Genomic DNA, 25378 nt, shown 5'->3' on the forward strand with positions numbered 1-25378 from the left:
ATGGTGCAGCTCATGCCTGCTCCTAATATAAACAACTGAGTTGCTTTTTTAACCATATTTTCATGTTCTTATAGTTTCTTAACATATTGCACCAAAGTTCATCTTTAAATGCAGAAAAAGTAAATTGTACTTTTTGGGTAGTTGGGGAGGTATAGCTCAATCTTGCCCACCAATAGGTCAAAATTTTCTTAGCAATTTAAGTTTTTGCTTCGACAATTTACTTGAATTTTTCCTTCTATATCTCTGTGTAATTTTAAATAATGTTCTACATATTAACAGGGAACAACTTGTATCTTATTGGTTACTAAGCAAGATAATTGTTTATCAATTCTGACGAAACTGGTACAAAATGAAGAGAGCAGACGCTACATTCAGGTGTTTTCTCTGTCTTGATTTTGCAAGCATTGTCAGTTTTTGTGTTTTTAAGGACATATTAACGTGGCCAAAATATTTTACCATGTCAGTGTAATCACTACCAAGAGACACTCAGATGGTCTGGGCGTGGCCCCAACTAGCATTTTCAGGCATACCAACTCTTTCTATTGCGGCTGTAACAAAAATTCTACAAACTCGGGACTTGAAACAACAGAAATGTGTGGTCTTACTGTTCTGGAGGCTAAAAGGTTGAAATTAAGATGTCAGCAGGGCCACATTCCCATGGAAGGCTCTCGCAAGGACCTTTCCTTGCCCGTTCTGGTTTCTGGTGGCTGCATCCTTCTTTGGCTTGTGGCAGCGTAACTCGAGTCTCTGCCTCCATTTCACATGGCCTTCTCTGTGTGTCCCTGGGCGTACTTTTCTCTTTGATGAGAATGATCTCATCTTAATCCTTACCTTAATCACATCTGCAAAGACCCTGTTACCAATAAAGTCACATTGTGAGGTTCCAAGTGAACATGAATTTTAGGGAACCCTATTCAACCGAGTACACCAATGACGAGAATAGGCCTTGCCATCAGATTCGGATTCAAAGTGCCAGCTTTGCCCGTCTGACCCTCTGGCCTTAGCAAGTCATGCATCTGGGTCTCAGTGTGGATCCTCATAGATAAAGTTTAATTAGGTTGCATTCAACTCTGGGAATATTAATTATATGTGTTGAAGTATTTGGATATGGCTTTAAGTATATCTAATAACATACTTTAAAACTGAGAAAAACCAAGTAGTGGGAAATGGACAACTCTTCATGATTGATTCTTTTTTAGATATTCTGAACAGTTTAATATTAAAAGTTGTGATATTCTGCCCTGGCCGGTTAGGCTCAGCGGTTAGAGCATTGGCCTGCGGACCAATGAGTCATGGATTCAATTCCGGTCAAGGGCACGTACCTCGTTTGCAGTTCGTCCCCAGCCCTGGTTGGGGTCATGAGGGAGGCAGCCACTCAATGTGCCCCTTTCACGTCAATGTTTTTTTTCTCTCTCTCTCTTTCTCTCTCTCCCTCCCACTCTACCTGAACAAAAATGGAAAGGTGTCCTCAGGTGAGGATAAAAAAATTTTTTTAAATGTGATATTCTGGTCCTGCGGTAATACAGATAGGCTACGAAAGACAGTGAATGTACTGCTGAAATACATCACTTGGAGTCAATTGGGATAATAAAATTAAAAAGAATAAATGACATTATCAGGGTCATCAAAACTGTTTTCAGCTAATCTCTCATTTCAAATCTTGTTGTGAATATATTTCCTCTAAATAATAACCAGTGTGTGCCCGCCTGTGTCCAGGGGCTGTGACCCTCAGCAGCAAGAGGACGGGTGTTGAAGGAACTCAGTGTGGATGTGAGGGGCATGTCCGAGACTTGGCCTGGTTTCAGATGGAACATTCGTTCCCATCTCAACTCACAAGCTCCCAGAGAAGCATTTGGCCCTCTTGGAATTTCTCATAACAATTCCAGCTATTCCAACTGTCACTTCCAAGCCCTGCTATTTTTCTAACAAGGGTCAGAACGCCTGGGGTACTCCTTCACTCTGAGCCCACTCCTCTGTAAAATAATAAAATAGAAAATAACCAGTGTGGAATGGTAGTGTTTTATAGTCACTTTTGTGAGCTGAATTGTGTCCCTGAAAAATTCATATGTTAAAACTCTAACCCCCAGTACCTCAGAATGTGGCCGTATTTGGAGATAAAGCCTTTAAAGAGGTAATTAAGTTAAACTGAGGTCATTAGAGTGAGCCCCCAGTATAACTGGTATCCTTATAAGAGGAGGACATTTGTATACAAACACACACACAGGCAAGACCAGGTGAAGACACAGGGAGGAGATGGCCATCTACAAGACAAGAGACCTCAAATGAAGTCAACCCTGCCAACACCTTGACCTTGGACTTTTAGTTTCTAGAATTGAGAAAATTTATCTTGTTTAAGCCACCTAGTCCGTGTTACTTCGTTATAGCAGTCCTAGCAAACTAATACATTCACCATTTATTTTTTGTGCATCACACTGAAATCTGATCACATTCAGAATTTTTTTTTTTAAGATCAAGAAGCAGCATATCGCCCTAGCTGGTTTGGCTCAGCGGTCAGAGCGTCGGCCTGCGGTCTGGAGAGACCCGGGTTTGGTTCCTGCTAAGGGCACGTACCTCGGTTCAGTTTGTCCCCAGCCCTGGCAACCACTCAATGTGTCCCCTTCATGTGGATGTTTCTCTCTCTCTCCCTCTTCCTCTCTCCCCCTCCCACTCTATCTGAACAAAATATTGAAAAAATGTCCTCGGGTGAGGATAAAAAAAAAAAAGCATATCATTGTCCACCAACTCCACTCTGAATAAACAGTGTGGATGGTAATGTAAGCACCATCTGCATACACAGCTGGTGCTTCATTGAGCCTACCTTGTTTCCCAGAACAAAGGGAACTTTGCCATAAATATAAATCTAAGTCTTTAGGAGATAGATATAACACTAGCCTTGACATTACTTTCTTTTTTTTTTTACCCGTCTTTCTTACTAAGACTCTAAGAAATTCCCTAGGTCTTATCTTACGCAGGGTCACGGGGGTTCAGAAGAAGGAGGACTAACATCTGGTCAGGGGATGGGGAATGTTCTATTTAAGGGGTGGCATTCAAACCAGACCCCTAAAGACAAGAGAGATAGGCAGCAGTTAATAGGCAGTGTACCCTAGTTGGAAATAAAAGATTAGAAAAATCAATCAAGTTTAGAAAATTTGGCATTTAGAGAACTTGGAATGACCTCACTTCATTAAAGAATGTGTAAGTGTAGGAAGGTGGTGAGTAGACTTTTAAAAAAAGTATTCTAGAAACCAATTATAGAAAATTATTATAATGCTAAAGAATTTGGACATTAGCCCAAAGGACAAGAGTATTTCAACAACTCACCTGGGGTGTTTGTTAAAAATGGTTTCCTGAGTCCTATTTATGAATAAATAAATCAGAATATCTGCCAAGTGACCTCCAGAACGTGCATTTGTAGCTAGCCCCCCATGTGCTGTTTATCACACTAAAATTTGAGAACGACTGCAATTGGTGGTAGGCAACTATTAAATGGCTCTTAAATTTTTTGAGCAATGGAATAACCAAGTTATGCCTATACCTTGGCATGATTAATCATGATTAATCTAACAACAATAGGTGGTGTGGATATAATAAAGGAGAAATTATAGGCAAGGCCAGAGGTAGACTTAGGAGGCTGATGCAAAGTCAAGGCAAGAAACAATAGATGGGTAAGAGTGGATACAAAGTGGTCTATTTTGTCATGTATTTTACATGACAAAAGTAAGAGTATAGGATCTGATAACAATCATACACAAGAGGATGAAAAAAAGGCAAGCAACTAGGAACACTAAGCTTGCAAGCCTAAGTAGTTTAGCGTTAATTAGAAGTACTGTAGTCATAAGGAAAAATTTGTTGGGATTTAACCTGAAGTACATGATGGATTAAGACTAGAACATGTTGCGTTTGAGATTCTGGTAGGACACCCAGAGCAAGACATTCAACTGGCAGTTTGAAATGTAAACAAGTCCAAGAGGAAAGTAAGAGCTCAAAATACAGATTAAATATGTATCTGGATAGAGATGATAGCTGAAGCAATCTGGGTGGATAGCACTTGGCTGTTGTCTAGCCAACACAGGCCCTAGGGGGAACACACACAGCAAGTTTAATGAGAATTTGAAGTTATAAATTGAAATTGTATTACTAATGATATCATTTCTTGCATTGTTAAGTTTATGCGAGTTTACATTATGATCTGTAACTAAAATTACATCTCTGGGCCCTCTACATAAATTTATTTTAAAACTAAAACAGCCCTCATAATGTAATTATAATGAATATTATAATAATTTTCACTGTAGAATCAAGTAGAGAAACAGTCAAAAAAAGTGTCACTTGAGACATTTTGATCCTTACTATTTATAGTACCTTGTGTTCATCTTTGCGATTTTTTTTTCTGCAATAGTCTCGATTTTCTTCATATACTGTTCATCAGTCCTAAACTTTTTGAATAACTTCATTTTGACCATCTATCTTATGCTTGATGGTGTGGCTATGTATACATTCTAAGTTCAAAATCATTTTATCTCAGATTTGTCTTATCCCACTCAGTACTGTCAATGAGCTGTCTGAGGCTGTTTCTCGTTCCTTTGTAAGGATCTCATTCTATTTGTCTGAAAGCTTTTAGGATTTCCTTTTTATTCTTAGACGTTCAGAAAGCATTATCAAAATGTTTCTAAATGTACCTTTTTAAATTTTTTTCTTCTTGGCTCTTAGGGGATTCTTTCGATGTAAAGTCTCTTTCTTCAGCTCAAGAAAACTGTCTTCTATTATTTCTTTTCTCCTTCCCACTGTCCCTGTTCTGTCCTTAATACCTATGAATGTTGTACCCACTAAATCTACTGTGTCCCTCAACTTTTTCAACTCTTTAATTTCTCTCTTTCTTTCAGATTGCCAATTGATTTTTCACCATGTCCTTTCTAGTATTTAGCATGCCTACTGAATATTTAAATTTCTAAAAACTGTCTTATCCCATGAGCTTCTTTTTTTGTTTTTGGTTGTTGCTGCTTTTGTTTTTGTTTTGTTTTGTTTTTATCAATAGTCATGCTTATTTTATGGATCAAATTTCTTCTTTTGTACTTCTAAAGACAGTAATTAAAATTTTTATTGTTTACATTTTTTGTTGTTGTTGTTACATTTTCTTCTCTTACCTGAATTGTTTCTGTCGTTTTCAGTATGGTTGTATGCCAATTCACTGTGATCTTTTTCATTCTATTTCTTTTCTCCCAGTGTGAGTTTCCTCTGCAGTGTGGTGTTCTTTCATCTGAAGGGGAGAATGGGTTTGAGGTAAGGGCATGACCCTTGTCAATAGGCAGGCTTCCCGATGGGGTAGAAAGCCTGGGAACCAGCCAACATGCAGCCAAGGCTGCCTTTTGACAAAATAAGGATACAAAGTATTTTAACATTTTATACCCATGGATGCAGCTGCCTATCCTTTTAATTTTCCTCTTCATCTATTTTTGAGGACTCAAGTTCTGTTCTACTTCTTTCTCAGGATCCAATATCCAAACCAGGAATCTTTTCATGGATGTACTCCAATTCATTGCAAAAAAATGGTGCATAGTCTATTCTCTTGAACTCAAAATCTCTGAATTAGTTTCTTAAACTTTTAGCTAGCAGGCACAATTAACGTTAAATAATATTGAGAAACTGTGCTTTGCATTTAATAGAAACAACAAAATTATCTTGCTGCTGCTGCTGCTGATGATGATGATGAAGAAACTTTAGAGTAGTTTTGGGTTTACAGAAAAATTAAGGGGAAAGTACAGAAAATCCCCATATGCTTCCTCCCCTCCTTACATATCACAGTTTCCTCCCTATTAATATCTTGCATTAGTGTGGTACACTTTTTACAACTGATAAGCCATTACCTTTTTATTGAGGTATAATTGACATATAACATTATATTACTTTTAGGTGTACAATATTTATATGTTGCAAAATGATCACTACAACAAGTCTAGTTAACATCTGGCATGATACATAGCACAACATTTTTTTTCTTGTGATGAGAACTTTTAAGATTTACCCTGTTAGTAACTTTCAAGTATGCAATACAGTATTATTAACTATAGTTACCACACTGTACATTACATTCACAGGACCTACTTATTCTATAACTGGAAGTTTAGCTTATACCTTTTGAACAACTTCACCCATTCTGCCTATCCCTCCCCCCACCTCTGGCAACCATTCATTTGTTCTCTGCATGTATGAATTCAATATTTTTAGATCCTATATACAAGTAAGATCATACAATATTTGTCTTTCTCTGACTGACTGGTTTCACTTAGCATAAAAATTACCTGTCTTAATAGTAGCAACAAAAACAAAGTTAAATAGCATATGGTAAATTGCTAAATTATTTACCTCTTTGCCATGTGACTTTGCAGTTCCTCTTACCAAAGAAATAGAGGGAATCTTTTTCCGCCGTAAATCTGGACTTCCTTTTGGTGACTTGCTTTGGCTGATAGAACAAGTCTAGGGGTTTTGGAAATCTTGAATGTTATGGCTTGCTTGCTTTTTTCCTTTTGCCACTGTCTAAAGAACAGGCCTGGGATATCCTGCTTGAGGCGGAAGGACATATAGGATCGTCAAGTTGTCCCAGTCCCCCAGGCAAAGCAATCCTAGACCAGATAACGGACATCTGACCCTCAATGAGCCCAGCCAAGATCAGCAGTCTCCTAGCCAACCAGCAACTGATCACAGACAAGCCAAACCAGTCAAGATCATTCAATCCAAGTCCAAATTAGCCAATCCCTATTGACTCACATAAGCTAACTCTCTTGAGATTCTGACCATGTGTCCCTAAGGAAGAGTATTGAGAGTATTCTTGCCTCTTGGGACTGTTGCCAAGAAGAGCCATCCCAAGAAGAACATCTTTGGACTTTGACCAAAACTTAACTTTTACTGTATTGTTACTGATATTTTTGGGTTGTTTGTTATCGAAGATAGTCTATCCTAAATAATATAATATCTAAGACCAAAATGACATTCCACAATCTTCTGCCTGTTTACTTAAATTTAAAGACAAAGCACTCAGAACTTTATTATTCCTTGACTTACATATATTCATCATGCCTCCTGACTTAGACCTTTCAATACATACCACTTTTTATATACAATATACAGATTATATAGACCTGTTATGTATTATAGATATATATTCTTTGAAAATAATTTATATATTGAATTTATATTGTATAATAATAACATGATAATAATGAGTCCTTGAGCTTATACATTCTAATGTACTACTTACTCACAACAAAGAGTTAGTAAATCATTAAGTCCTTGGGCTCAAAGGGCTTGGTAAGTGCCAAGTTAAGACAAGAGAGTGGGTGTAATAGGCTAAATCAAAAATAAATTCTCAGAGCAAGCAGTTATTGTGCACTTACTAGATGCCTAGTCATAAGATGGATAATTGGAAGATTCCAAGAACTGTAAGAAATAGTCCTTACATTGGCATATGTATAAGTTATTTTCCTAATTAAATTTAAGCTTCTTATAGGAGGTAACTGAGTTTTATATATCATTTGTATTTTGTAGTTCTAATCATCAGGCAATAAACCACTAAGCCGCCGTGTCTGTACACAGTTTTCCATTAGAAATGATATGTTCTACAAGTCCTGCAACGGCATTCATTACTTGTAAATCAACTACAAATAATCACAACACATTTGAAATTTAAACTAGGACTACTCATGAAAAAGAAAGTAAATTGAAAAGAAATGTGGACAGCAATTTATAACATGCAAAATTCAAAATCAAGGTAAGTAGAAAAAAGAATCTGTTACTCTTTTGACATTGGTCTTGGGGATTATTTCTTGGATGACACCAAAAGTGTATGTAATAAAAGCAAAAATAAGGACATCTGTAATACTTTCAACAATAAAAAATAAATAAAAATTAAAAAGTGGGGCTACATCAAACTAAAAAGCTTCTGTATATCTATGGAAATAATCAACAGAACAAAAAATGAGAGAAAATATTTTCAAACCACATAACTGATAAAAGGTTAATATTCAAAATATATAAGAAACTCACACAACAAAACAAAACAAACAAAAAATGGGCGAAGAACTTGAACAGACATTTCTTCAAAGAAGACATAACAGGTATGTGAGAAGGCCAACAGGTATGTGAAAAGATGCTCAACATCATAAATTATCAAGGAAATACAAATCAAAGCCATAATGGACTATCACCTGTCATCTGTTGGGATGGCTATTACCAAAACACAAAAGACAAATGTTGACAAGAATGTGGAGACATTGGAACTCTTATGCACCATTAGTAGGAAGGTAAAATGGTGTAGTTCCTATGAAAAACAATCTAAAAGTTCCTCAAAAAACTTTAAAAATAGAACTAGCATATGATCCAGCTATCCCACCTCAAGAAATATTTCCTAAGGAAATAAAATTAGGATCTCAAAAAGATATCTGCATTACTATGTTCACTACAGCATTATTTACAATAACCAAGATATGGAAACACACAAATGTCCATCAATGGATAAATGGCTAAAAAAGATATGGTATATACAATCAGTGGAATATTACTCAACTTTTAAAAAGAAGGAATCTTGCCATATATGACAAGATGGATGAACCTAGAAGACATTACACTAAGTGAAATAAGCCATCACAAAAGGTCACATTTTGCATGATTCCATTTGTATGAAGTATATAAAATAGTCAATTCATAAAATCAAAGATTGCAATGGTAGTTGCCAAGGTCTTAGGGGTGGTGAAAATAGGGAGTTGCTGTTCAATTTACCAATAATATATCAGATTCCTCTTTTTTCCCTTTATCCACCCAGTCTCACTTTATCTGTCTAGATTGTCAGACCATGCTCTACTGCCCATCCATGCCATTTTAATTGTGCGAGATAAATCCACTCTAGAGATCTGCTGTACAACATAATGCCTATAGTTAACAATACTATATTGCACACTTAAAATCTGTTAATAGAATAGATCTCACGTTAAATGCTCAGAAACAAAATCTACCAACCAAACTAACCTGAGTGTCTTTATCAACCTATGGTCATTCAAACTTAAGAAGCAGGGCTCTGCAACACCTGATAAGTGCTAGGTTATTCAATTATCAAATAAATTCATTATAACCTATTGTCATGTGGCAGAGAAAAATATGAAGAAAAAAGAAATGTAAAAGACTGTAAAAGTTATCACAGAGCCAAAGGAGAATATATTTGCAAGGGGTGTGAAAACAACATTAAGACAAAGAGTGAGAAGATAAAGGGAATAATACTCGAAAGTTGTTTTTTTTTTTTCTTTATTAATTTTTAGAGAGAGAGGGAGAGGGAGAGAGAAACACCGATGACAGAGAACATTAACTGGCTGCCTCCTGCATGCCCCCCCATTGGGGATTGGGCCCATAACCAGGGCATGTGCCAACAGGGAATCAAACAGGTGACCTCGTAGTTCATGGGTTGATGCTCAACCACTGAGCCACACTGGCTGGGCGAAAGTTGTTTTTACATCGCAAATAATGGAAACTCAGTGTGAAGTATATGGAACTCTCTATTATCATTATAACTTTCCTGTAAGTCAAAATTGTTCTAAAACTTTAAAAGTTCATTGAAAAACAGTTAATAGAACACTTTTTCAAATTCCATCAGGCTGTAGTACAAAAATCTCATATTCTTCTCACATGAAAGTTTGATTCCTTACACTAAACAAAGAATTCTGAGCTTCTGAGAGACTGAAGGCAAAGATAATATGGCATGGCTAGTGGAGGGGAAAAAAAATCAGTTGTATCGTAATCTCCAGTTGTAGAAACAAGGCCAGTAGAATATTTTTTCCTTTATGTATTATGTATGAATTTTATTTCCACTGCCACTCTCTCTCTTTGTGCTCGTTACCTTTACAGCACATATATTTGGTAGACTATTGGTAATTAACTTTACCATTTAACCCTTGAATTGCAGAATATTGAGATAGGGTCATTATAGCACTCAAGGAAGAATTGAGATTACCTAATTAGATTGTGGTCCTTTGGATAGAAAGAATGTATTTGTAATATTATGAATAATCACATTGATTGGAATAATCTTGTAAGTTTACAACTGGAAAGATGGATTTATGTACCTATCAGAGAGCCAGAGTTTGGTTGTGTGCTATACTTGAGCTTTAGGAGCTGGCTATTTCCTTGATTTCCAAAAGCTCAAATTTTGGTCCTTCTGCCACTGAGTATGGTCTTGGCAGTTTTAAGTACTCAATGCAAGGTCCTGAGAATTGAAGGTAAGACCAATGGAGTAGCAGCAATGGCAGTAGTGGTGGTGGGATTACTAGAAGCATCAGTAGTAGCAAAGATTTTACTGTTTAGCTCTGTGTCTAGAACAGGTATTATTCTTTATTGAGCCTAGTTCACCGGGTTTCTTATTTCTAAGCACTACTACGTACCTACTACCCTTATAATGAACTCCTCTTCTGTAATATGAGAGTTGTTTCTTTTATTTTAATTTTTTAAATATGTTTTATTGATTTTTTAGAGAAAGAGGAATGGAGAGATAGAAACATTGATGTGAGAGAGAAACATCAATAGGCTGCCTCCTGCACACGCCTACTGGGCATGTGCCCTGACCAGTAATCAAACCGGGATCTCTCAGTCCATGGGATGACACTCAATCCACTGAGACACACCAGCTAAGCAATTCTATTTCTTTTAACAAAAAATCTATTTAATGCCGTAATGAACATAGGTGTGCATATATTGCAGTGTTATTTACAATAGCCAAGATCTGGAAGCAGCCCAAGTGTCCATCAGTAGATGAGTGGATAAAACAGCTATGGTACATTTACACAATGGAATACTATAGGGCTAAAAAGAAAAATTTTACCCATTGTGACAGTTTGGATGGACTTGGAGAACATTATGCTAAGCGAAATAAGACAGAGAGAGACAAGTACCATATGATTTCACTCAAATGTGGAATTTAATGAATTGAATAAGCAAAATATAGACAGATTCATAGAGAGCAGGTAGACAGCTCTGGTGAAGGGGGTGTTGCGGGGGAGGGTGGAGGGATTGAGTGAAAAAGAAAAAAAGAAGAGAAAGAACTCATGGACACAGACAATAGTATGGTGATTGCAGGGTAGAGGGGTGGGGGGAGGTGGAAAAGGGTATGGGGGATAAATGTTGATGGAAAAAAATAAAATAATTAAAAATCTATTTATGGTGTTGTAAAATAAATAAAAATAGATGCTAGATACAGATGTATATTATATATGTCTCATATAGACATATTTGGAATATATATTTATTTATATATGTGGAAAACGAATGTATGTCATGCACAAAAAACAAGGGAAGTTATTTAGCTTCAATATGGGTTTCACATGTGAATGTCTTGCAATTTTCCCTAAACCCTAAATATATGTAGTTATCATATAGCAGATTCTTCTTTCTCACCTTTATCCACCCAGTCTCACTTACCTGTCTGGATTGTCAGCCAATGCTCTACAGACTATCCATGCCAGAAAGATATTTGCAGATGTATAAGTTGTCAGTTCTTGGTGGCCCCGAGTATTTGGCTTTGCTCTAAAGTTTCTATTTTCAGTTGATAATATAGCACTTCATCTTGCTTCCTTTCTGAATTGAAGGGGGGAAAGACCTGGATAACCGTCAGTTGACATGAACTGTGCTGTATGACAAATTAGCTCTCAGGAAAATTAATGATCCTTTCACACATAAGCAATTTGATTCCCCTTCTTCTACAATGATAAAATGAATGAACAATGATATTTTCGAAGCAGTAGTTGACAAATGCATCTGTGTTTGCAGGACAGACTTTAAAACTTATTCACAAGGTCTCACTTCCAATGTTACTACCCATATCAACATAGATTAATCAAGGTTCAACTAGTTTAATATTCACAGAGAAGACAGTTCATTCACACATACCATGGTAGTTGTTAACACCAAGAAATTAGTTACAACTAATTTCTTATATCTAAAACAAGCATCATGTTCTCTCAAATAAAGCATGGCACTGGTAGTAGTCTCCTTCAAAATGTCCCAATAAAAATACAAAAAAATAGTGAAAATAATGCATCAGCATCTTTTTTTTCTAATATTTCTTTCCTTTCCTTTCTTTTCCTTTCCTTCCTCCTTTATATTAGTTAAAGAATTATATTGTTTACTTAAATTATGTATATGATAGCCCTGGCCAGTTTGGCTCAGCGGTTAGAGCATCGGCCCACAGACCGGAAAGTCCTGGGTTCGGTTCCCGCTAAAGGCATGTACCTCGGTTGCCGTTTGTCCCTGGCCTCAGTTGGGGTCATGTGGGTGGCGACCAGTCGATATGTCTCTCTCACATCAATGTTTCTCTCTCTGTCTTCCCCCCTTCTCCCTCCCACTCTATCTGAAGATAAATGCAAAAAAGAAAAGTCATTATCTTCCTCTAAAAGGGAAAGATTTTTAAAAATTTTTTTAAAATTATGTATATTATAGGCTGCATTTCTTATGAAATTTTGTTTCAAGGTATTAAAGGAATATAATATTTTGTTATAAAAATGGGGCTTTTGGTGTTATGAACACTTAAGGTCTACTCTCTCAGCAAATTTCAATACAGTATGGCTAACCATAGCCACCATACTTAGTCACACCGATGTTAGATCTCCAGGAGGAAGGAAAGGACAGAAAGGCAGGAGTGGGGAGACCGTGTGTGCTCCACAAAAGCCTAAAATGTTTACCATCTGGCCTTTTGTTTCTGATCTTTTAATAAAGCAGTTTCTAGACTACTTTTACTTCTACTCAGAACCTTCCTTTTATAATCTTGGAACTTCCTGAAGCCATTTATTTTCATTTAGTCTGGTACATTTCATGAAAGTTATGGGTAAAAATTGATAGAACATACTCTGTCCTGAGAGATAAGATATTTTCATTAATGTAAAATCTTAGAGAAATAATTGAAAAAAGATGGTGGTAGGCAGGACCAGAGGGAATGTGTGTGAGTGAGCAAGTGTGAGAGAGACTGAGTGGACATGAGTGTGGATGAGTAACCTCAAGCAGTGCAGAAACACGGGGCAGGAGATTCCTGTGCTGTGGACAGAGCAGCCGGCTACCACGGTAAGCAGCTCATCAGGGCGCTTCTGCCTGTGCGGCCAGGAGGCCCCGCCATTTTGGAAGATCCAGGTCTTCCCTGGGAGGAGGCAATGGGAGCAGCGAGGGCCCAGCAACCTGAGCCCACCAGTGCTCCTTGCACCTTCGGATCAGTGGACCCTGTTATGTCAACACAGACCAGTGCACAGTAACGGCGCTGTCAAGGTGCCTGCTGTGGAAGCCACAAGTGACCGGGAGCCCACCACCATCCCTCACAGCAGCAGCCTGTTCAGAGCCAAGACACACATCCAGCAACAGAGGCTCGGGAGCAGACATCCATCCCCAGACAGCAGCTGCACAAAACGGCAGCTAAGACCCATCCCCAACAGCATCAGAGGAGGCTGAGCCCCACAAGGCAGCAGCACCCTCCAGCCACCAGCGGCCGGACCAGGGCTCTAGGCAGCCCTCACGATACAACTGCCTGTGGCACCAGCAGAGACTGTGATTTCAGTGGAGCCTGTGCGATATAGCTGCCTGTGGCACAGGAGGGGCCCATGACTCCAGTGGGGTCCACGCGATCCAGGAGCAGCACCTACCAGGAAAAAACCAATACCAGCCGCCAGTAGTGAATCCTCCAGAACCCACAGCAGGCAAGAGGTGCCACATACCAGAACAGTCTGGGAGACACAGCAGCCTTATTTGATACACAATGACCTGCCTACACATCCCGACATCCCTCACTGGGTCTAGAACTACCAAACGGCTAAAGTGGGGAGACAAAGAAACAACACCCAAATGAAAGAAAAGGAGGAATCACCAGAAAAAGAACTACATGAAATGGAAGAAAGCAACTGGTCAGATAAAGAATTCAAAGAAATGATTTTAAGGGTGCTCAAAAAATTCAGTAAGAACTACAAGTGAGAATTATAGAGAGCTCAGCGGGAACTACACCAGCTTTGAAAAAGAGGTAGAAGCTATGGATAAAAATCAAGAGAAAATAAAGAATGCCATAGCTGATACAAAAAAATACTTTAGAAGAATTCAGTAGTCGATTAGAAGAAGCTGAAGACCAAATCAGTGAGTTAGAAGACAAGGTAGAAAAAACTCCCAAATAGGGCAGCAAATGGGGACAAATATTAAAAAACAGGAGAGTTTAAGGGAGCTTTGAGACAATACAAAGTGTAACAACATTCACATCATAGGGGTACCAGAAGGAGAAGAATCAGAGAAAGGAATAGAGAACCTGTCTGAAGAAATAATGACAGAAAACTTTCCTAATTTGGCTAAGGAAAGTCACACAAGTCCAGGAAACGCACAGAGTCCCAAGCAATATGAAATCATAAAGACCCACAGCAAGACACATCATAATTAAAATGGCAAACATTAAAGACAAAGAATCCTAAAGCAAGCAAGAGACAGAAAGTTACCTACAAGGGAGCTCCCATTAGCCTGTCAGCTGATTTCTCAATAGAAACAATGCAGGCCAGAAGGGAGTGCCATGAAGTGTAAAAAGTAATGTAAGGCAAGGGTCTGAATCCAAAACTACTCTATCCAGCAAGGTTATCATTTAAAATTGAAAGTGAAATAAACAGCTTCACAGACAAAAACAAAAAACAAAAACTAAAGGAATTGATCACCACCAAAACAGCACTGCAAGAAATGCTAAAGGGACTGCTGCAAGAAGAAGAAATATATAAAGAGGGAGGAACACAGGCATAAAATAAAAATGTCAACTAATAAGTACCTTATCAATAATAACCTTAAATGTAAATGGTTTAAATGCTCCAATCAAAAGAGACAGAGTAGCTGATTAGATAAGAAAACATGACCCATATATATGGTGTCTACAAGAGACCCGCCTCACAACAAAAGATTCACACAGAATTAAAGTGAAGGGATGAAAAAAAATTTTCTAGGCAAATGGAAATAAAAAAAAAGGCTGGAGTAGCAATACTCATATCTGATAAGATAGACTTGAAAACGAGGGCCATAATAAGAGACAAAGAAGTTCACTATATAATATTAAAAGTAACAATCCAACAAAAGGATATAACCCTGTAAAGATATATGCAGCAAGCACAGGAGCACCAAAATATATTTTAAAACTTCTGGAGGACTTCAAAGGATGGATCAGATCCAATGACACCACTGGTTAGATCTTCTACACAAAAAATTAACAGGGAAACACAGTCCTTAAATGACTGACAAGATCAGCTGGACTTCACTGATATTTACACAACATTTTACCCCAACACTGCAGAATATACATTCTTCCCAAATGTACATGGAGCATTCTCAAAGACAGACCACATGTTAGGACACAAAGTGAATCTCTACAAATTCAAGAAGACTGAAATCATATCAAGCATCTTCTCAAATCACAATGGCATAAATCTAGAAAGCAATTACAGCAAAAACACTCAAACACATGGGGGCTAAATAGCATGTTATTAAACAACAAATAGGTTACCAAGGAGATCAAGGAAGGAATAAAAATCTTCCTGAAAACCAATGAAAATGAACACACAGCAACACAAAATCGATGGGACACAGCTAAAGCAGTCCTGAGAGGGAAGTTCATAGCACTACAGGCCTACCTCAAGAAATAAGAAAAATTCCTAGTTGACTTTCTAACCCGATAACTCAAACAACTAGAGGGTAAACAAAAAGAAAAGCCGAGAGCAAGTAGAAAGAAATAGTGAAGGTCAGAGCAAAAATAACATAGAAACTGTAAAAACAATTCAAAAGATCAATGAAACCAAGAGCTGGTTCTTTGAAAAGATAAAAAAGATTGATGGACCCTTAGCCAGATTCATCAAGAAAGAAAAAGAGAAGACCCAAATAAACAAAATCAGAAATGAAGGAAGAGAAGTAACAACTAACACCACAGAAATACATAAGATCATTAAAACATATTATTTATTTTTTATTTTTGTGGTGGTACATGCCCCTAGCATTAACCGAAGCCGGGACTCTCTGGTCCACAGGCTGACGCTCAACCACTGAACCAAACTGGCCAGAGCTATATCATTAAAACATATTATGAACAATTATATGCCAACAAATAGGATAATCTAGGCAAACTGAACAAATTTCTAGAAACATAGTCTCCCAAAACTAAACCGGGAAGAGACAGAAAACTTGAATAGTCCAATAACAACTAAGAAAATTGAAGATGTAATCAAGAAACTCCAAGCAAACAAAAGCCCAGGCCCAGGCGGCTTCAAGGGGGAGTTTTACTGAACATTCAAAGATGATCCAATACCCATTCTCCTCAAACTATTCCAAAAAATCCAAGATGACGAAAGACTTCCAAACACATTTTATGAGGCCAACATAATTCTAATTCCAAAACCAGATAAAGGCACTGCAAAGAAAAAAAACTACAGGCCAATATCCCTGATGAACACAGATGCCAAAATCCTTAACAAAATACTAGCAAATCAGATTCAGCAATACATCAAAAAAACTATTCATCATGACCAAGTGGGATTCATCCCAAGGATGCAAGGCTGGTACAATATTCGCAAATCAATAAAGGTGATACACCACATAAAGAAAATGAAGAATAAAAACCACACGATCAAATCAATAGATGCTGAAAAAGCATTCGTCAAAATCCAACACCCATTTTTGAGACAAACTCTCAGCAATGTAGGAATAGAGGGATCGTATCTCGACATAATAAAGGTCATATATAAAAAACCTATAGCCAACATCATACTTAATGGACAAAAACTACAAGCATTTCCCTTAAGAACAGGAACAAGACAGGAATGTCCACTCTCACCACTTTATTTGACATTGTACTGGAAGTCTTAGCCTTAGCTATTAAACACGAGGAAAACATGAAGGAATCCAAATTGTAAAGGAGGAAGTGAAACTGTCATTTGCAGATGACATGATACTGTACATAGAAAACCCTAAAGACTCCATCAAAAATTTACTAGATTTGCCCTGGCCGGTTTGGCTCAGCGGTTAGAGCATCGGCCTGCGGTCCAGAGGGACCCGGGTTTTGGTTCCCGCTAAGGGCACGTACCTCGGTTGCAGTTTGTCCCTGGACCTGGTTGGTCATGCGGGTGGCAGCCACTCGATGTGTCCCTTTCACATCGATGTTTCTCTCTCTCTCTGTTCCTCTCTCTCCCTCCCACTTTACCTGAACAAAAAATGGAAACATGTCCTCGGGTAAGGATAAAAAAAAAAAAAAAATTTACTAGATTTGCACTGGCCGGTTTGGCTCAGCGATTGGAGCATCAGCGTGCAGACCAGACAGTCCAGGATTCAGTTCCCGCTAGGGACGCGTACCAAAAAATTTTAAATAAAATAATAAAATAAAATAAATGTTTGAAAAATTAAACATGTTAAAAAAAAAAAAAAAAAGAGGAACCTGAAGACCAAATCAGCAAATTAGAAGACAGTGTAGAAAAAATCAACCAATCAGAAAACCAAAAGGAAAAAAAAAGATTAAAAAACAAGAAGACAGCTTAAGAGAACTGTGGGACAACTGGAAACATAATAATATTTGCATCATAGGAGTCCCCGAAGAAGAAGAAAATGAGCAAGGATTAGAGAATATATTCAAAGAAATAGTGACAGAAAACTTCCCTAATTTGGTGAAGGAAGAAGTCATTCAAGTTCAAGAAGCATAGAGAGCCCCAAGTAAGAAGAACCCAAACAGGCCCACACCAAGACACATAGTAATTAAAATGCCACAAATTAAAGACAAAGAGAGAATCCTAAAAGCAGCAAGAGATAAGCAACAGGTTACCTACAAAGGAAACCCCATAAGGCTCTCAGCTGACTTCTCACAAGAAACACTACAGGCCAGAAGGGAATGGCATGAAGTACAGTGATACCTCGGTTCTCGAACGCCTCGGTTTTCGACCAAATCGGGATTCGAGAAACTTTTGTCTCGGAATCCGAACAAATATTTGGAACTTGAACTTCCGAGATGAGCCGAGTTGAGCCGAATGGCGTTCATTCGGCCCAGCGTGCCTTGCTTGCGTCATCAGTGTGAGTGCAGAGAGAGAGTCACGCTTTGTGGAGTCACGCTTTCCTATTGGGTTTCATTGCTTCGGTTCTCGAACAATTCGGTTCTCAACCGTCCTCCTGGAACGAATTATGTTCAAGAACCGAGGTATCACTGTAATCAAGGTCATGAAAACAAGGATCTGAATCCAAGACTACGCTACCCAGCAAGGCTGTCATTCAAAATGGAAGGTCAAACAAAGAGCTTCCCCAACGAAAAAAGGTTAAAGGAATACATCAGCACCAAAACAGCACTACAAGAAATGTTAAGCCCTGGCCGGTTTGGCTCAGCGGTTAGAGTGTCAGCCTGCGGTGTACAGAGACCCGGGTTCAGTTCCCGCTAAGGGTGTGTACCTTGGTTGCAGTTTGTCCCCAGCCCTGGTTGGTCGTGCAGGTGGCAGCCACTCGATGTATCACTTTCACGTCGATGTTTCTCTCTCCCTCTCTCTCTCTCTTGCTCTCTCTCCCTCCCACTCCATCTTGACAAAAAATGAAAAAATGTCCTCGGGTGAGGATAAAAAAAAAAAATAAAGATATGTTAAAAGGACTGCTGTAATTAGAAGTAGGAAGAAAAATATAACCAAACTAAACAAAAATGGCAATAAATAAGTACATATCAATAATCACCTTAAATGTAAATGGTTTGAATGCTCCACTAAAAAGACACAGAGTAGTTGATTGGATAAGAAAGCATGACTCATCTATATGTTGCTTACAAGAGACCCACACCTCACAACAAAAGACTCACATAGGTTGAAAGTGAAGGTATGGAAAAAATTGTCCAAGCAAATGGAAAGCAAAAAAAAAGCTGGGGTAGAAATACTCATATCTGATTAAATGATTTCAAAATGAAGACCATAACTAGAGACAAAGAAGGCCACTACATAACATTGAAAGGATCTATCCAACAGGAAGATATAACCTTGATAAACATTTATGCACCCAATATAGGAGTACCAAAATATATTAAAAATCTTCTGGAAGACTTCAAAGGAGAAATTGACAGCAATACAATGATAGCAGGGGACGTTGACACCACTGGAGATCCTCTAGACAAAAAAATAGCAAGGAAACAGACACTCTAAATGAAGCACTAGACCAAATGGATTTAATAGATATTTACAGAGAATTACACACCATAACTACAAAACTCACATTCTTCTCAGGTGCACATGGGACATTCTCAAAGACAAACCACATGATAGAACACAAACTAAGTCTCTACAAGTTCAAAATGATTGAAATTATATCAAGCATCTTCTATGGTCACACTTGCATGAAACTAGAAATCAATTGCAACAAGAACATGCAAAGGCATTTGAACACATGGAGGCTAAATAGCATGTTATTAAACAATAAATGGGTTACCAAGGAGATCAAGGAAGAAATTTAAAACTTCCTGGAAACCAATGAAAATGAACACACAACAATACAAAATCTGTGGGATGCAGTAAAAGCAGTTCTGAGAGGGAAGTTCATAGCACTACAGGCCTACTTCAAGAAACAAGAAAAATTTCTAATTGACTGTCTAACCTACCTCACAACTTAATTAAAAAGCAAACAAAAAGAAAACCCCAGAGCAAGTAGAAGGAAGGAAATAGTAAAGATCAGAGCAGAAATAAATGACATAGAGACCAAAAAAACAATTCAAAGGATCAATGAAACAAAGAGCTGGTTTTTCAAAAAGATAAACAAGATTGAGTGACCCTTAGCTAGACTCACCAAGAAACAAAGAGAACCCAAATACACAGAATGAGAAATGAAAGAGGAGAAGTAACAACGGACACCACAAAAATACAAAAGATCATTAACAGCTACTATGAACAATTATATGGCAACAAATTCGACAATCTAAGCAAAATGGACAAATTTCTAGAAACACACAGTTTCCCAAAACTGGACCAGGAAGAGATAGAAAACATGAACAGACCAATAACAACTAAGAAAATTGAAGAGGTAAACAAGACTCTCCCAGCAAACAAAAGCCCAGGCCCGAATGACTTCACGGGGGAGTTTTACCTAACATTCAAAAAAGAACTAACACCCATTCTCCTCAAACTATTTCAAAAAATTCAAGAAGAAGGAAGACTTCTAAACTCGTTTTATGAGGCCAGCATAATTCTAATTCCAAAACCAGAAAAAGACACTACAACGAAGAAAAACTACAGGCCAATATCCCTGATGAACATAGATGCCAAAATCCTTAACAAAATACTAGCAAATCGGATCCAGGAATACATCAAAAAAATTATTCATCATGACCAAGTGAGATTCATCCCAGGGATGCAATGCTGGTACAATATTCACAAATCAATAAATGTGATACACCACATAAATAAAATGAAGAATAAAAACCACATGATCATATCAATAAACGCTGAAAAGGCATTCGACAAAATCCAGCATCCATTTCTGATCAAAATGCTCAGCAATGTAGGAATAGAGGGATCATATCTCGACATAATAAAGGCCATATATGAAGGACCTACAGCCAATATCATACTCAATGGGCAGAAACTAAAAGCATTTCCCTTAAGAACAGGAACAAGACAGGGATGTCCATTTTCGCCACTCTTATTTAACATTGTGTTGGAAGTCTTAGCCACAGCAATCAGACATGAGGAAAAAATAAAAGGGGTCCAAATTGAAAGGAGGAAGTAAAACTGTCATTATTTGCAGATGACATGATATTATACATGGAAAACCCTAAAGACTACATCAAAAATCTACTAGACTTAATAAATGAACTTGGCCAAGTAGCAGGAAACAAAACTAACGTCAAGAAATTGACAGCACTCTTATACACCAATGATGAACTCACAGAAAGAGAAACTGAAAAAACAATCCCATTTACCATCGCAGCAAAAAAATTAAGATACCTAGGAATAAACTTAACCAAAGAAGTAAAGGACCTATTTCCAGAAAACTACAGGACATTGAAAAAAGAAATAGAGAAAGATATAAAAAAGTGGAAGCACATACCTTGTTCATGGATTGGAAGAATTAACATCATTAAAATGTCCATATTACCCAAAGCAATCTATAGATTCAATGCAATCACCATCAAAATACCAACGACACATTTCACAAAACTAGAACAAATACTTCAAAAGTTCATATGGAACCAAAAAAGACCCCGAATAGCCACAGAAATCTTGAAAAAGAACAAAGTAGGACCGATCACAATACGAAATATCAGGCTATACTACAAAGCTATAGTAATAAAACAATCTGGTACTGGCACAAGAACAGGCATATAGATAAACAGAATAGAGAACCCAGAAATTGTCCCAAGACATTATGCTCAATTAATATTTGACAAAGGTGGCAAGAGCATACAATGGAGTAAAGACAGCCTCTTTAATAAATGGTGTTGGGAAAATTGAACAGCTACATGCAAAAAAATGAAACTACACGATCAATTTACACCATACACAGGAATAAGCTCAAAACAGATAAAAAACTTAAATGCGATTCATGAATTCAAAAATATCCTGAAAGAAAATGTAGGCAACAAAACTTCAGATATCATACTCAGCAGAATTTTCACCAATACAACACCTAAAGCAAGGGAAACAAAGGAAAAAATGAATAAATGGGACTACATGAAACTAAAAAGCTTCTGCACAGTGGGAAAAAAAAAAAGTATTAAAATGGAAAGAGAACCTACTATATGGGAGAGCATAATTGCCAACAAAACATCAGCTAAGGGGCTAATTTCCAAAATACAGAGTACTCATACAACAACAAACGGAAGACAAGGAACCCAATTTAAAAATGGGGAGAGGCCCTGGCCGGTTTGGCTCAGCGGTTAAAGCATCGGCCTGTGGTCCTGAGAGACCCGGGTTCGGTTCCCGCTAAGGGTGCGTACCTCGGTTGCGGTTTGTCCCCGGCTCTGGTCAGTCGTGCGGATGGCAGCCACTAGATGTGTCCCTTCACGTCGATGTTTCTCTCTCTCTCTCCCTTCCTCTTTCTCCCTCCCACTCTACGTGAACAAAAAATGGAAAAATGTCCTTGGGTGAGGATTAAAAAATAAAAAATAAATAAAAATAAAATAAAAAAAAATAGGGAAAGGACCTAAATAGACACCTCTCCAAAAAGGACCTACAAATGGTCAAGAGCCATATGAAAAAATGCTCAATGTCACTAAGCATCACAGAGATGCAAATTAAAATGATTATGAGGTATCACCTGACACCTGCCAGAATAGCTGCAACCTACAAATCATCAAACAACAAGTGCTGGTGAGGGTGTGGAGAAAAGGGACTCTAGTACACTCTTGGTGGGAATGCAGACTAGTGCAACCACTATGGAAAACAATATGGTGTTACTTCAAAAAATTAAGAATCGAACTGCCATTTGACCCAGTGATCCCACTTCTAGGAATATATCCTAAGAAGACTGAAACATCAATCAGAATGATTATATGTACCCCTATGTTCATAGCAGCACTATTTACAATTGCTAAGATCTGGAAACACACCAAATGTCCATCAACAGATGAGTGGATAAAAAAGCTGTGGTACATATACACAATGGAACACTATGCAGCTGTAAGAAAGAGATCTCTTATCTTTTGAGATGATGTGGAGGGACCTGGAGAGTATTATCCTAAGTGAAATAAGCCAATCAGAGAAAGACAAATATTGCATGATCTCACTTATTTGTAAAATATAATTAATGCAAGCTAATGAACAAAATAGATCCAAAGACACAGAAGTATGATACAGACTGACAAACCTCAGAAGAGGGGGACGGGGTGGGGGTGGGGGGTGGGCAAGGGAGGGAAGAGATAAAAACCATAGAACTTATATGCATGTATGCATAACAATGGACATAGACAACAATGCTGGCGGGGGGGGGGGGATGAGGAGGAGGGTGTCAATGGGGGGGAGAAATATCTGTAACAAAAATAAATTCATAAAATAAGAAAAAAAAACCTTAGATATAAAACATAATCCAGTATTTAAAATATATTCCCTAAAATGTCCAGTTTTCAACCAAAAATTATTAGACATGCAAAGAACAGAAAAGTATAAATAAAACATTCTAAAGGAAAAATGTGGCAGTGAATAGGAACAATTTGTTTGGGCTTAGATGTTAGTTTAGCGAAGATTTCAAAAAGATATGAATAAACATGGTCAAAGAATTAAAGGTAAATATGTTAAAAATAAGTCAACACAAAAAGGAATCGCTAGCCCTGGCCGGTTTGGCTCAGCGGTTAGAGCGTCCGCCTGCGGTCTGGAGAGACCCGGGTTCGGTTCCCGCTAAGGGCACGTACCTCGGTTGCAGTTTGTCCCCGGCCCTGGTTGGTCATGAGAGTGGCAGCCACTCGATGTGTCCCTTTCACATTGATGTTTCCCTCTCTCTCTCTTTCTCTCTCTCCCTCCCACTCTGTCTGTACAAAAAATGGATAAATGTCCTCGGATGAGGATAAAAAAAAAAAAAAAAAAAAAGGAATCGCTATAAAAAATATAAACTATGAAAAAGGACCACGTTTATATTCTAGACTTAAAAATCATAACTTAAATTTAAAATATTTCCTATCCACATCGAGTTGAATCAGACACACAAAACTTAATCCACCTCATTAAATTTTGTATATCAAGTTTTATTTTTTAGTTTTCTTTATTGATTTTTAGAGAAAGAGGAAGAGAGAGGGAGAGAGAGAAACATCAATGAGAGAGAACATTGAATGGCCACCTCCTGCATGCCTCCCACTGGGAATCTGGTCAAGTTGTGGGCCTAATCCCCAGTTGGGGGGCATGCAGGAGGCGGCCAATCGATGTTCTCTCCCATTGAGGTCCTCTCCCTCTCACTTCCTCTCTCTCTCTAAAATCAATAAAGGAAAAAAAGGCTATTAAAAAAAAAAAAAAAAAAAGACTTCCCTGTCAAGATGGCGGCATAGGTAAAAGCGGTATCACATCCTCCCACAACCACATCAGAGTTACAACTAAACTACAGAACCACCATCATTCAAAACTGCCTGAAATCAAGCTGAATGGAAGTCCTACAACTACGGAATTAAAGAAGCAGCCACATCCAGACTGGTAGGAGGGGCGGAGGCACGATGGGCTGGTCCCACATCCACGTGTGGCAGGTAAAAATTAGGAGGATACCTCAGGTGGGAAGGTCCTCCCTGAGGACAGAGTGGTCCCCATCCCACACCAGGCGCCCCACTCAGGGTTCCAGTGCCCGGAAAAGAAGTCCCCATCACTTCTAGCTGGAAAACCAGCAGCAACTGAGGCTCAGGGAGGCTGAGGCGGCTGGAGCCCCAGGCAGATCCTCTTAAAGGGCCCACGCATGGACTTATTGTACTCACTCCCTTTAAGCTTAGAGGGGAGGCAGCTCAAGGGGAACCAGAGACATACAGGAAAGAACTGAGTTGTTTGGCCTTTGTTCCTTTGGTGAGCCCTTCCCTAGGGCCGCAGACAGCTACCATATCTGGGACTCCAGCAATCTGGCTCACACTGGTTGTCCTGCCCTGGTGATTCCCAGAGGCCCTGCCCCACCCAACTTTCAGCCCACCCAAGCTGTTGCCACTTGCTTAACTATAGGATTGGCCTGTCTTGGATCCTGCTTCAGGTTTTCCTAAATTCTTTCAAACAAGCAGCATCTGGTCTCAGCTAGCTCCATACCTCTCATTAAGTAATACACAGAAACAAACACAGGGAGGCAGCCAAAATGAGGAGACAAAGAAACAAGTCCCAAATGAAAGAACAGAACAAAACCCCAGGAAAAGACAGATGCTGAGTTCAAAACACTGCCTGTAGGGATGCTCAATGAACTTAGTGAGAACCGCAGTGAACTTAGTGAGGGCCTCGAGCATAAAAAAGGACCAGTCAGAAATGAAGGATGCACAGTCAGAAATGAAGAAGGCACTAACTGAAACAAAGAATAATTTACACAGATTTAATAGTAGAGTAGGTAAAGCCAAGAAGCAAACCATGGACTTGGAATATAAGGAAGCAAAAAACACCCAATCAGAACAGCAAAAAGAAAAAAGAATCCAAAAGAATGAGGATAGTGTAAGGAGCCTCTGGGATAACTTCAAGCATGCCAACATTCGCATTTTGGGGGTGCCAGAAGGTGAAGAGAGAGAACAAGAAATCGAAAACCTATTTTAAACAATAATGGCAGAAAACTTCCCTAACTTGGTGAAGGAAACAAACATATACATCCGATAAGCACAGAGAGTCCCAAACAAGATGAACCAAAGAGGCCCACACCAAGACACATCATCATCAAAATGCAAAAGGTTCAAGACAGAGAGAATCATAAAAGCAGC

General features: G+C 38.3%; 1 protein-coding gene across 4 annotated transcripts in view; it reads right to left on the reverse strand.

Moving 5' to 3' along the window:
• Positions 1 to 5144: 5144 nt before the first annotated feature.
• Positions 5145 to 25378, reverse strand: part of CENPC (centromere protein C) — a 108142-nt gene continuing 87908 nt past the window's right edge. The window contains exons 18-20 of one of the 4 annotated variants that reach the window (XR_004959958.1): positions 11455 to 11610; positions 6364 to 6557; positions 5145 to 5257 (exon numbers count right to left, since the gene is read on the reverse strand). Coding sequence is in view for 1 of the 4 variants with exons in the window: in XM_036264618.1 (XP_036120511.1) it covers positions 11595 to 11632 (38 nt within the window). In the remaining 3 variants the exon portion in view is untranslated. Of the gene's footprint in view, positions 5258 to 6363; positions 6561 to 11454; positions 11633 to 25378 lie in introns of those variants that run through there. The other 3 variants (XR_004959960.1, XR_004959959.1, XM_036264618.1) reach the window with 3 other exon arrangements.

Source organism: Molossus molossus, unplaced genomic scaffold (assembly GCF_014108415.1).
Source record: "Molossus molossus isolate mMolMol1 unplaced genomic scaffold, mMolMol1.p scaffold_m16_p_1, whole genome shotgun sequence".
Lineage (NCBI taxonomy): Eukaryota > Metazoa > Chordata > Mammalia > Chiroptera > Molossidae > Molossus > Molossus molossus.